Source organism: Arvicola amphibius, chromosome 5 (genome assembly GCF_903992535.2).
Source record: "Arvicola amphibius chromosome 5, mArvAmp1.2, whole genome shotgun sequence".
NCBI lineage: Eukaryota > Metazoa > Chordata > Mammalia > Rodentia > Cricetidae > Arvicola > Arvicola amphibius.
In genome coordinates, this window is record NC_052051.1 from 87195030 (window position 1) to 87209695 (window position 14666).

General features: G+C 45.2%; 1 protein-coding gene across 1 annotated transcript in view; it reads right to left on the reverse strand.

Moving 5' to 3' along the window:
* The window catches only part of Mib1 (MIB E3 ubiquitin protein ligase 1), a 121037-nt gene that overhangs the window by 6281 nt on the left and 100090 nt on the right, over window positions 1-14666 (reverse strand). Inside the window, 1 exon segment of the mRNA XM_038329809.2 lies at window positions 1812-1912. Coding sequence (XP_038185737.1) covers window positions 1812-1912 — 101 coding nt within the window.

The following is a 14666-nucleotide window of genomic DNA, read 5'->3' on the forward strand; positions in this document are numbered from 1 at the left end:
AGCTGGTTCAACAAGTAAGGAAGGCACTTGCTAGGCAAGTGAGGACCAGAGTTCAGATCCCCAGAACCCATGTCAAATCCAGGTAAGGACATGGGCTCACATGTAATCCCAGCATACAGGAGGCGGAGTCAGGGACTCCTTGGAGCACACTGGCTAGCCACCCTGGCCAAACCAGTGAGGTAGGTCCACATTCAGGAAAACACCTGACTTAACATGGAAGGCAGAGATATCAGGGAAAACATTTGTCAACCTGGGCCCTCCATATAAATGTATATATACATGCTCATGAACTTGAACACATATGTGTACCCACATACATACAAACATGGACAGACATTATACAAACAAACATATGTAAAAGGAAATGGGAAAAAGACAAATGAGAGGAAAAAGAAACTTTAAATTCTTATTTATCTTTACTTAGTCACTATATAACAATTATTGCTAAATGCTGATTCTATAGGAAAAACCAGCTCAATGAAAAGGTCTTTCTCTCTTCAGACATGTACACAAAGACCTAGTAAATACACACATTCTGTTTTAAACTAGTTATCATGTGATGATGGGCCACCCTCTATTGCAGTGATTCTCAACCTGTGGTTGCAGCACCTTTGGGGGTGGAACAACCTTTTCACAGAGGTTACACATCAGTTATCCTGCATAACGGATATTTACATTACAATTCATAACAGTAGTAAAATTATAGTCATGAAGTAGCAACGAAGTAATTTTATGGTTGGGCGGTCACCATAACATGAGAAACTGTAATAAAAGGATTGCAGCATTAAGAAGATTGAGAATCAATTACTCTATTGAATAAATCTGGTAAATTCAGAAAGTAAACTTGCTATCAAACACTGCTATTGGCTGGCAATAGGGGTGTGATTGCCAACCTCACACCACACTCCTGCTGTTCGAGTCTTTGAAGCAATTAAATCCCTGTGTCAAACAGCAAAGCATATGATTGAGTATTCTTTCTGCTGTGTTGTCTGTGCGACAAGGTTTCTCTGGTCTTCAACTCGACCTCCTGAGTTTAAGGGTTAGGAGTGTGCCAGTACACCTGGCTCAAACTTGTGGTGTTACCTAGTATACACCTGTTCTTATCTTCTTGCTTTGATAAATATCAAGAAGATAAAAGAGTACTTTGTTGATATTGTATGAAATGGAGATAACAATGTGGCAACACCCAGTCTGATGTATGAAATGCTACTCTTCACTTCTCAAGTCCCTTCCAACACCCTTCCCACTCCCCTCTATCCAACTCTCAATGATGAACACCAATCTGAATTTTGCACTTAAATAAACATATAGAAATGTACACAAGCCAAAGAAATTCACAACCTGTAACCCTGCAACAGACTCCAGAAACTTATCCCTTTGCTTCTTCCCAGCAGAGAAAAATCACACTACCCAGGTTTTAACACTTTGATTTCCACCAGATCTGGGACTTAAACAACAGCCTGCTAGGTTCATTAGATGACTGTGCTCTCCTCTGTGGGGTTAGGAGCATCTCTGCCCAGCAGCATAGGAATCTGCTGGTGCATCTGCCTTCTACATGACACACAACAATCTCTCCATACTCCTCAAACTAGCTTGAAAGGCAGTTCATTGTGATTTTCAGGCTTTTTCCAGCATGTTTATTGGCATCTGTGTGTGTTTCCTGTTCTGGAAAATGTCTGACTAGACCTCGTTGTTTTGTGACACTGACCTGCTATCACAAACCATGACTATTACAGAAAAGGCCAGTAGCCTAGTAGACATGAGTTAAGTGGCATAGTAAGAAGCACTGGGTGGCAGGATACAATCATTACCTGCTCCTTGATGTCCTGCAGCTGCTGCTGCAGCTTCTGTACATCTGCATTGACATTGGTGTTGTCTTTGTCCTTCTGCAGCACTGGAATAGTCCCACTTGCTAGAATTTAAGAAAAACCTTCTTAGTTATAACTGTTTGACATAATGACATATTTCTATATTTTAGTTACTAAAAAAAACTGAATTGGGCAGTGACATTTTTATTAATCCCAGCACTTGGGAGGCAGAGGCAGGCAGGTCTCTGAGTACAAGGCCAGCCTGGTCTACAGAGTGAGTTTCAGGGCTACACAGAGAAACCCTGTCTTGAAAACTAAAACAAAACACACACACACACACACACACACACACACACACACACACACACACACACACACACCCTCCAAAAAAAACCCAACAGAACAAAACCCTTCAAACCGACGGAGCTAAAGACAGCTGGTGAGCACACTTCCTGCTCTTCCTGCAGGGGTTATTCTCCCCAGATACCACCTCTCTCTCCCTGTCCCTTCCCAGCTTGCACCAAGAATCCTCCCCCCCTCCCCCTGCCTCATCCTCCCGTCTTTGGGGCCACAAAATCCCACAGCTCAGCCTGTTTGGGCCCTGGGGACCTGGAATTGAGTGCACCCAGGCCGGTGGGAGGTCCCCTCCTTCATTTGACTGCCCGGGGCAAGGTAGGCCTTTGTCTGAGAGCTGCTTGGCCTGCAAAGGGACCTGACAGTCTGCCGGAGGATCCATCATTCTTTGGGGTGAGTGAGGAGTGAGTGCCCGAACCGCGGCAGCTGCCCGGAGAGGGAACACCGACTCTCCACAACTCCCCCTGCCACCAGCACAATTCCTGCTCTTCCTGCAGGGGTTATTCTCCCCAGATACCACCTCTCTTCCCTGTCCCTTCCCAGCTTGCACCCAGAATCCTCCCCCCCTCCCCCTGTCTCATCCTCCCGTCTTTGGGGCCACAAAATCCCACAGCTCAGCCTGTTTGGGCCCTGGGGACCTGGAATTGAGTGCACCCAGGCCGGTGGGAGGTCCCCTCCTTCATTTGACTGCCCGGGGCAAGGTAGGCCTTTGTCTGAGAGCTGCTTGGCCTGCAAAGGGACCTGACAGTCTGCCGGAGGATCCATCATTCTTTGGGGTGAGTGAGGAGTGAGTGCCCGAACCGCGGCAGCTGCCCAGAGAGGGACCACCGACTCTGCCCAACTCCCCCTGCCACCAGCACACTTCCTGCTCTTCCTGCAGGGGTTATTCTCCCCAGATACCACCTCTCTCTCCCTGTCCCTTCCCAGCTTGCACCAAGAATCCTCCCCCCCTCCCCCTGCCTCATCCTCCCGTCTTTGGGGCCACAAAATCCCACAGCTCAGCCTGTTTGGGCCCTGGGGACCTGGAATTGAGTGCACCCAGGCCGGTGGGAGGTCCCCTCCTTCATTTGACTGCCCGGGGCAAGGTAGGCCTTTGTCTGAGAGCTGCTTGGCCTGCAAGGGGACCTGACAGTCTGCCGCAAGATCCATCATTCTTTGGGGTGAGTGAGGAGTGAGTGCCCGAACCGCGGCAGCTGCCCGGAGAGGGAACACCTACTCTCCACAACGCCCCCTGCCACCAGCACACTTCCTGCTCTTCCTGCAGGGGTTATTCTCCCCAGATACCACCTCTCTCTCCCTGTCCCTTCCCAGCTTGCACCCAGAATCCTCCCCCCCTCCCCCTGTCTCATCCTCCCGTCTTTGGGGCCACAAAATCCCACAGCTCAGCCTGTTTGGGCTCTGGGGACCTGGAATTGAGTGCACCCAGGCCGGTGGGAGGTCCCCTCCTTCATTTGACTGCCCGGGGCAAGGTAGGCCTTTGTCTGAGAGCTGCTTGGCCTGCAAGGGGACCTGACAGTCTGCCGGAGGATCCATCATTCTTTGGGGTGAGTGAGGAGTGAGTGCCCGAACCGCGGCAGCTGCCCAGGAGAGGGACCACCGACTCTCCACAACTCCCCCTGCCACCAGCACACTTCCTGCTCTTCCTGCAGGGGTTATTCTCCCCAGGATACCGCCTCTCTCTCCCTGTCCCTTCCCAGCTTGCACCCAGAATCCTCCCCCCCTCCCCCTGCCTCATCCTCCCGTCTTTGGGGCCACAAAATCCCACAGCTCAGCCTGTTTGGGCTCTGGGGACCTGGAATTGAGTGCACCCAGGCCGGTGGGAGGTCCCCTCCTTCATTTGACTGCCCGGGGCAAGGTAGGCCTTTGTCTGAGAGCTGCTTGGCCTGCAAGGGGACCTGACAGTCTGCAGGAGGATCCATCATTCTTTGGGGTGAGTGAGGAGTGAGTGCCCGAACCGCGGCAGCTGCCCGGAGAGGGACCACCGACTCTCCACAACTCCCCCTGCCACCAGCACACTTCCTGCTCTTCCTGCAGGGGTTATTCTCCCCAGGATACCGCCTCTCTCTCCCTGTCCCTTCCCAGCTTGCACCCAGAATCCTCCCCCCCTCCCCCTGTCCTCATCCTCCCGTCTTTGGGGCCACAAAATCCCACAGTTCAGCCTGTTTGGGCTCTGGGGACCTGGAATTGAGTGCACCCAGGCCGGTGGGAGGTCCCCTCCTTCATTTGACTGCCCGGAGCAAGGTAGGCCTTTGTCTGAGAGCTGCTTGGCCTGCAAGGGGACCTGACAGTCTGCAGGAGGATCCATCATTCTTTGGGGTGAGTGAGGAGTGAGTGCCCGAACCGCGGCAGCTGCCCGGAGAGGGACCACCGACTCTCCACAACTCCCCCTGCCACCAGCACACTTCCTGCTCTTCCTGCAGGGGTTATTCTCCCCAGATACCGCCTCTCTCTCCCTGTCCCTTCCCAGCTTGCACCCAGAATCCTCCCCCCCTCCCCCTGCCTCATCCTCCCGTCTTTGGGGCCACAAAATCCCACAGCTCAGCCTGTTTGGGCTCTGGGGACCTGGAATTGAGTGCACCCAGGCCGGTGGGAGGTCCCCTCCTTCATTTGACTGCCGGGGCAAGGTAGGCCTTTGTCTGAGAGCTGCTTGGCCTGCAAGGGGACCTGACAGTCTGCCGGAGGATCCATCATTCTTTGGGGTGAGTGAGGAGTGAGTGCCCGAACTTCGGCAGCTGCCCAGAGAGGGAACACCGACTCTCCACAACTCCCCCTGCCACCAGCACAATTCCTGCTCTTCCTGCAGGGGTTATTCTCCCCGGATACTGCCTCTCTCTTCCTGTCCCTTCCCAGCTTGCACCCAGAATCCTCCCCCCCTCCCCCTGCCTCATCCTCCCTTCTTTGGGGCCACAAAATCCCACAGCTCAGCCTGTTTGGGCTCTGGGGACCTGGAATTGAGTGCACCCAGGCCGGTGGGAGGTCCTCTCCTTCATTTGACTGCCCGGGACAAGGTAGGCCTTTGTCTGAGAGCTGCCTGGCCTGCAAGGGGACCTGACAGTCTGCCAGAGGATCCATCATTCTTTGGGGTGTCCTGCTCCAGTTCTAAGGCCATCCACCCAAAGGGGTCAGACTCTGGCCTCCAGGCAGGTCTGAGGATTCCTGTGGAGGGGTGCGGGCTCCTTCAGATTGTGCTACCAGGTTCGCTGTGTGGTATTCCATCCCGCCCTGCCCCCACCTTGGCCCTTTTGTCTGGGCTGCGACCCTGGCCTGCCTGGAATCCCTGATCCTGTGCCCTGACATTCCATCTGAACTGGTGAGTGAATGCGGACCCAGGGGCAACCTGCCCTGGGAGAGAGCACAGACCCCCTACCCCCACCTCCCTCTGCAGGCTTGTGTCGGTTTCTCCCTTCCCTGTGTGTCTCCCAAGCTTTCCCTAGTGTTCTCAGGTGTCCTGCTCCTGTTCTAAGGCCATCCACCCAGAGGAGTCAGACCCTGGCCTCCAGGCAGGTCTGAGGATTCCTGCAAGGGAGTGTGGGCTTCTTCAGATTGTGACGCAAAGAATAGGTCCTCCTCTGGCACTGGGGAGATCCAACCAGTTTCAGTCACAGCAAAGATTGGTCTAGGACACCAAATGCCTCCGGGCTCCTTTTGAAGGAAGAGATGGGCAGGCGCCAATGCAGGAGCTCCTCCAACAACATGAAAGGCAACATGACATCACCACAAGCCAGACATCCCGAAACAACAAGAATTGAACACCCTACCCCAGAAGATATAGAAGAAACCGACATTAAACAGTACTTTATGAAAATAATAGAGGACCTTAAACAGGAGGTAAAAAACTGCCATAAAGAAATGGAGATGACAAACAAAAAGGTAGACGAAATAAATAAATCTCTCAAAGATACCCAAGAAAAACAAGAAAAAGCAATCAAACAGGTAAGGGAAACAGTACAAGACCTGATAAATGAAATGGAGGTATTGAAGAAAACACAATCTGAGGGACGACTGGAAATGGAAACTCTGAGTAAACGAACAGAAACTTCAGAGACAAGTATTTCCAACCGAATACAAGAGATGGAAGAAAGAATCTCGGACTCTGAAGATACTATAGAGGAAATAAACTCACAGATTAAAGAACTAAACAAATCTAACAAATTCTTAACACAAAACATTCAGGAAATCTGGGACACCATGAAAAGACCAAACCTAAGAATAATTGGGGTAGAAGAAGGAGAAGAATTACAACTCAAAGGCCCAGAAAACATATTCAACAAAATTATAGAAGAAAACTTCCCCAACCTAAAGAAGGATGTTCCTATGAAGGTACAAGAAGCCTACAGAACACCAAATAGACTGGATCAAAAGAAAGCATCCCCACGCCATATAATAATCAAAACACAAAACATACAGAATAAAGAACAGATATTAAGAGCTGCAAAGGAAAAAGGTCAAATAACATATAAAGGGAAACCTATCAGAATTACACCTGATTTCTCAATGGAAACCATGAAAGCAAGAAGAGCTTGGATAGATGTGCTACAGACACTAAGGGAACATGGATGCAAGCCTAGACTACTATACCCAGCAAAGCTTGCATTCACCATTGATGGAGAAAACAAGATATTCCAGGACAAAAACAGATTTAAACAATACGCAGCCACAAATCCAGCCTTGCAGAAAGTAATAGAAGGAAAATCACAAACCAAGGAGTCCAACAACGCCCACAATAACTCAGGCATCTAGCGACCCTTCACCAGCACAACTAGAAGAAGGGAAACACACAAACTCTACTACTAAAAATGACTGAAGTTAACAACCACTGGTCATTAATATCACTTAATATCAATGGACTCAATTCACCTATAAAAAGGCACAGGCTAAGAGACTGGATACGAAAACAGGATCCAACATTTTGCTGTTTACAAGAAACACACCTCAACCACAAAGACAGACACCTACTCAGAGTAAAGGGTTGGGAAAAGGTTTATCAAGCAAATGGCCCTAAGAAACAAGCGGGTGTGGCCATACTAATTTCCAACAAAGTTGACTTCAAACTAAAATCAATCAGAAGAGATGGAAAGGGACACTTTATACTCATAACAGGAAAAATCCATCAGAATGAAGTCTCAATCCTGAATATCTATGCCCCTAATATAAAAGCTCCCACTTATGTAAAAGAAACACTTCTAGAACTCAAGGCAGCCATCAAACCACACACACTAATAGTTGGAGACTTCAACACTCCTCTCTCACCAATGGACAGGTCAATCAGACAGAAACCTAACAGAGAATTGAAAGACTTAATGGAGGTAATGAACCAAATGGACTTAACAGACATCTATAGAACATTCCACCCAAATAGGAAAGAATATACCTTCTTCTCTGCGGCTCATGGAACCTTTTCGAAAATTGACCATATACTTGGTAACAAAGCAAACTTCCACAATTACAAAAAAATATTAGTAACCACCTGTGTCTTATCGGATCACCATGGATTAAAATTAGAATTCAACAACAATGCTACCCCCAGAAAGCCCACAAACTCATGGAAACGGAACAGTCAACTACTGACCCACACCTGGGTCAAGGAAGAAATAAAGAAAGAAATTAAAGTCTTTCTTGAATTTAATGAAAACAAAGACACAACATACTCAAACCTATGGGACACAATGAAAGCAGTGCTAAGAGGAAAGTTCATAGCACTAAGTGCCCACTTAAAGAAAACGGAGAGAGCGCTCATTGGTGACTTAACAGCACACCTGAAAGCTCTGGAAAAAAAAGAAGCAGACTCACCTAGGAGAAGTAGAAGACTGGAAATAATCAAACTGAGGGCAGAAATCAACAAAATAGAAACACAGAAAACAATCCAAAGAATCAATGAAACAAGAAGCTGGTTCTTGGAGAAAATCAACAAGATTGACAAACCCTTAGCCAAACTAATCAAACGGCAGAGGGAGAACACGCAAATTAATAAGATCAGAAATGAAAAGGGGGACATAACCACAGACACAGAGGAAATTCAGAGAATCATTAGATCTTACTACAAAAGCCTGTATGCCACAAAATTGTAAAATGTAAACGAAATGGACAGTTTTTTAGATAAATACCATATACCAAAGTTAAACCAGGACCAGGTAAATGCTCTAAATCGTCCTGTTAGTCGCGAAGAATTAGAAACTGTTATCAGAAACCTCCCTACCAAAAAGAGCCCAGGACCAGATGGTTTCAATGCGGAATTCTACCAGAACTTCCAAGAAGACCTAATACCTATACTCCTGAAGGTATTTCATAATATAGAAACACAAGAGTCACTGCCAAATTCCTTCTATGAAGCTACAGTTACCCTGATACCTAAACCACACAAAGACTCAACCAAGAAAGAGAATTACAGGCCAATCTCACTCATGAACATTGACGCAAAAATTCTCAATAAAATACTGGCAAACCGAATCCAAGAACACATTAGAAAAATTATCCACTACGATCAAGTAGGCTTCATCCCAGAGATGCAGGGCTGGTTCAACATACGAAAATCTATCAATGTAATCCATCATATAAATAAACTGAAGGAAAAAAACCATATGGTCATCTCATTAGATGCTGAAAAAGCATTTGACAAAATTCAGCACCCTTTTATGATAAAAGTTTTGGAGAGATTAGGGATACAAGGGTCATTCCTAAATATAAGAAAAGCTATTTACAGCAAGCCGACAGCTAACATCAAATTAAACGGAGAGAAACTCAAGGCTATCCCACTAAATTCAGGAACACGACAAGGCTGTCCACTCTCTCCTTATCTCTTCAATATAGTGCTTGAAGTTCTAGCAATAGCAATAAGACAACATAAGGGAATCAAGGGGATTCAATTTGGAAAGGAAGAAGTTAAACTTTCATTATTTGCAGATGATATGATAGTATACATAAGCGACCCCAAAAACTCCACCAAAGAACTCCTACAGCTGATAAACTCCTTCAGTAACGTGGCAGGATACAAGATCAACTCCAAAAAATCAGTCGCCCTCCTATACACAAAGGATAAGGAAGCAGAGAGGGAAATCAGAGAAGTATCACCTTTCACAATAGCCACAAATAGCATAAGATATCTGGGAGTATCTCTAACCAAGGAAGTGAAGGATTTATTTGACAAGAACTTTAAGTCTTTGAAGAAAGAAATTGAAGAGGATACCAGAAAATGGAAGGATCTCCCCTGCTCGTGGATTGGGAGGATCAACATAGTAAAAATGGCAATTCTACCAAAAGCAATTTATAGATTCAATGCAATCCCAATCAAGGTACCATTAAAATTCTTCACAGAGATCGAGAGGACAATAATCAACTTTATATGGAAAAACAAGAAACCCAGGATAGCCAAAAAAATCTTATACAATAAAGGTTCTTCTGGAGGCATTACCATCCCTGACTTCAAACTCTATTACAAAGCTACAGTATTGAAAACGGCTTGGTATTGGCATAAAAACAGAGAAGTTGACCAATGGAATCGTATAGAAGATCCAGATCTTAAACCACAAACCTATGAACACCTGATTTTTGATAAAGGAGCCAAAAGTACACAATGGAAGAAAGAGGGCATCTTCAACAAATGGTGCTGGCATAACTGGATGTCAACCTGTAGAAGAATGAAAGTAGATCCATACCTATCACCATGCACAAAACTCAAGTCCAAATGGATTAAAGACCTCAATATTAATTTGAACACATTGAGCTTGATAGAGGAGAAAGTGGGAAGTACTCTACAACAAATGGGCACAGGGAACCGTTTCATGCGCATAACCCCAGCTGCACAGACATTAAGGGCAACATTGAATAAATGGGACCTCCTGAAGTTGAGCAGCTTCTGTAAAGCAAAGGACATTGTCACTAAGACACAAAGGCAGCCTACTGACTGGGAAAAGATCTTCACCAACCCTGCAACTGACAAAGGTCTGATCTCTAAAATATATAAGGAACTCAAGAGACTAGACGGTAAAATGCCAATTAACCCAATTAAAAAATGGGGCACTGAACTCAACAGAGAATTCTCAACAGAAGAAGTTCAAATGGCCAAAAGACACTTAAGGTCATGCTCAACCTCCCTAGCTATCAGGGAAATGCAAATCAAAACAACTTTGAGACATCATCTTACACCTGTCAGATTGGCTAAAATCCAAAACACCAATAATAACCTTTGCTGGAGAGGTTGTGGGGTAAGGGGTACACTCATCCATTGCTGGTGGGAATGCAAACTTGTGCAACCACTTTGGAAAGCAGTGTGGCGGTTTCTCAGGAAATTTGGGATCAACCTACCCCAGGACCCAGCAATTCCACTATTGGGAATCTACCCAAGAGATGCCCAATCATACAACAAAAGTATATGCTCATCTATGTTCATAGCAGCATTATTTGTAATAGCCAGATCCTGGAAACAACCTAGATGCCCTTCAGTGGAAGAATGGATGAAGAAACTGTGGAATATATACATGCTAGAATACTACTCAGCGGTAAAAAACAATGACATCTTGAATTTTGCAGGCAAATGGATGGAAATAGAAAACACTATTCTGAGTGAGGTAACCCAGACCCATAAAGAGGAACATGGGATGTACTCACTCATATTCGGTTTCTAGCCATAATTAAAGGACATCGAGCCTATAAATTTGGGATCCTTGAGAAGATAATAAGAAGGTGAACTCCCAAAAAAAGATATAGTAATCCTCCTGGATATTGGAAGTAGACACGATCGCCAGGCAAAATTGGGAACTTGAGGGTTGGGCGAGACTGGGCCAAGGGAAGATGGGGAGAGAAAAGTGTGAAGGGAGAACGGGGGGAGCTCGGAGGAATGGGGTGCTTGGGATATAGGAAGGGTGGATATGGGAGCAGGGAAGCATATATCTTAATTTAAGGAGCTACCTGAGGGTTGTCAAGAGACTTGACCCTAGAGGGGTTCCCAGGTTTCCAGGGAGACGCCCCCAGTTAGTTCCTTGGGCAGCTGAGGAGAGGGAGCCTGAAAAGGCCAGTTCCTATAGCCATACTGATGAATTTCTTGCATATCACCATAGAACCTCCACCTGACGATAGATGAAGAAAATGACAGAGCCCCACATTGGAGCACCGGACTGAGCTCCCAAGGTCCTGATGAGGAGCAGAAGGAGAGAGAACATGAGAAAGAAAGTCAGGACCGTGAGGGAACCTCCAGCTGGCGACAGATGGGGAAGGTGACTGAGCCCCACATTGGAGCACTGGACTGAGCTCCCAAGGTCCTGATGAGGAGCAGAAGGAACGAGAACATGAGGGAGAAAGTCAGGAACGAGAGGGGTGCGTTCACTCATGGAGACGGTGGGACAGAAATAATGGGAGATCACCAACTCCAGTTGGAATGGGACTGATGGATCATGCGACCAAACCCGTCTCTCTGAATGTGGCCAACAGCGGGGGCTGACTGAGAAGCAAAGGACAATGGCTCTGGGCTCTGATTGTTCTTCATGGACGGGCTCTGTGGGAGCTTTCTCAGCTTGGTCGATCACCTTCCTGGACCTGGGGGGAGTTGGGAGGACCTTGGTCTTAGCATAGAGTGGGGAACCCTGATGGCTCCTTGGCCTTGAGAGGGAGGGAGGGGAGGTATGGGTGGAGGGGAGGGGAGGGAAAGGGGAGGAGGAGGGGAGGGAGGCGGGAGGAGGAGGGAAGGAGATGGAAATTTTTAAATATAAAAAAAATAAACCATGAGAAGAAGAAGAAAAAAAAATAAAGACAGCTGGTGGTAGAATGCTTGCACACCATGTGCAAGGCCCTGAGTTCTGTAAATTCTACAAGAGAAGGGGTGGAGGGAGCTAACATTACATATGGAGAGACAAAAGAAACAGTAGTGAAATTCAGATAACACTCATATATAATCTTAAGCGGAAATAGGCTGGGGTAGGTGTGGTAGTGTGAATGTAATTGGCCCCTATAATCTCATAGGGAGTGGCACTATTAGGACATGTGGCTTTGTTGGAGGAAGTGAGTCACTGTGAGGGCAGGCTTTTGAAGTTTCCTATGCTCAAGCTACTGCCCAATGTCTCAGTTAACTTCCTGTTGCCTTCTGATCAAGAATGTAACCAGTATCGTGTCTACCTGAATGTTGCCATGACCCACCATAAAGACAATGGATTAAACCTCTGAAATGTAAGCAAGCTTCCACAGTGAAATGTTTGCCTTTATATGAGTTGCCATGGTCACGGTGTCTCCTCACAGCAATAGAAACCCTAGAAGAAATAGGGGCTAAAGAGAGTACTCAGTGGCCAAGATATCAGAACGACATTGCAGAGAACTACAGTTTAGTTCTCAGCACCCATATCAGATGACTCACAACCACCTGTAAATTTAGCTCCAGGGAAATCAATGCCTTGGGCCTTTGTGCTTGGGTACCTGCACATACACATACTTATACATGATGTGGGAGTCCCCTCTGTGTACTGTGATTACCATTAATGAATAAAGAAACTGCTTTGAACCTATAGCAGGGCAGAACTTAGCTAGGCAAGGAAAACTAAGCTGAATGCTGGGAAAAAGGAAGGCGGAGTCAGAGAGATGCAATGGAGCCGCAAGAGTCAGACATGCTGAAACTTTGCCAGTAAGCCACTGCCACGTGACAATACACAGATTAATAGAAATGGGTTAAATTAAATATAAGAGTTAGCCAGTGAGAAATTAGAGCTAAGAGGCCAAGCAGTGTTTTAATCAATATGGTTTCTGTGTAATTATTTCGGGGTCTAAGCTAACTGGGAGTCCAGGACCAAACAAGAGGCCTCCTTACTACAAATTGGTGTGTCAACATGCTGTACTAAATCCATGTAAAACTTGAGAGGACTTGAAAAGGAACTGTAGACACAAAAAATACAAAGTTTAGCCACATTTTTTTCAGCTGGCGGCTTGCCGCAGCTCCTTTAAGAGAGGTCTTACTGATTCAGTGGTAGCAGCCACGCAGTGTCAAAACACCACTGTGAGCTATGCTGCTAGCACGAACTCTGGCTCTTTCAGAAAACCAAGCATTTGAATGGGGTTTGTGAGAAGTGTGCTGTGGCTTGCTTGGTGGAACTTGGACTGGCTGTGTGCCTAGAAATGGGGTTGTGGGCATGACTCTCAGAGGCAGCAAAAAGCTTCACCATGCTGGACTGTGTGGAGCAAGAAGGAAGTACCATATGAATCATAGAAAAGGCACAACTTAAGTTTTAAACTGGGAAAACAATACTGTATATACCATAGTAATGACGCAGCTTAAGTTTTAAGAAGTGCTTAGCATTTTAAAAAGTGTTCCTGGACAGAAAGGAGTTGCAATATGCAGGTATGCAATAAAGGCAAATCCAGATGAGTCATAGTGTTGGATAAATGTATATAGGCTTGTGAGAGAGAAGAAAAAGAATACAGAGAGTTACATATAAAAAAGTAAATGGTTTCTTAAAAAATAAAACAAAGTCTTTAAAAAGTAGTCATAGATCAAAAGAAATAAAGAAAACAAGCCACGTAAATATGGAAAATTCAGAGAGTCTGGATTATGTATATTATTGTGATTTCTTTAATTTTTTTTTTTTTTTTTTTTTTTTTTTTTTTTTTTACTGTGAATGAGCTAAGTACAGAGAGACATTTCATTGTATGGACTGCTAAGATAAACCAGTATGTATATTATAAAGATATCTAAACTTCAGAATTTAGTTCTAAGAATAGGTTGCTTTGGAAAAGAGGTTCCTTTTTTTTTTGTTTCCACAGAGGATGAGAACCTATGGATTCATTCCAGGCTAATATGGTTTGATAGACTACGGCTCCCTGAAAGATTGCCATGAATATCCCCCAAAATTACTTTGCCCAGCTGCTGACGGAGATGAGCCTAGCATACAAGATAAATCATGAAACATCCAATTAACAGCACCCCCAATCAGCAGAAATAAGTATGGAGAAATCTATGCCCATATTCCCAAATATTGTCTATAAATGTTTGTTTACATTTAAAGGGGGATATTATATATATATAATATTTTTATATTATATATTTTATTTTATATATTATATATTTATATATATAAAATTTGTATTGGTATGGATCTTGGTTTATTGATACAATTTCAGGTCAATTTTGTTTCATGTATATTTCTAATCTTGATTAAGGTATTGTAATTGTACAGGTCATTTAAAAATATGTATAATTAAGAAATATAGGATAATAAATAATCAAGCTTGTAGTCATGTTAGTTAGATTTTCTAGATGAACAGCTATGTATTTCAGTTAGAAAGTTATTCTTCAAATCTTTCAGAGATCTTCAGAATATGGCATTTAAAATGTTTAAGAACTTAAACTTTTCATGACACATCTGCTCCTGGTAACTCCAATCTACTTCAAGAGAAAGATGGGCATTGAAGAGGCTCCTTATGGAGTTGGTTAGCCATTTGGGCAAGAAACTACTCTTGCCTGGACTGAGTAACTGGACAGGCAGAACCCACAGAGAAATGACTGCTAAATTTGCCTAAAGCTGAGACGGT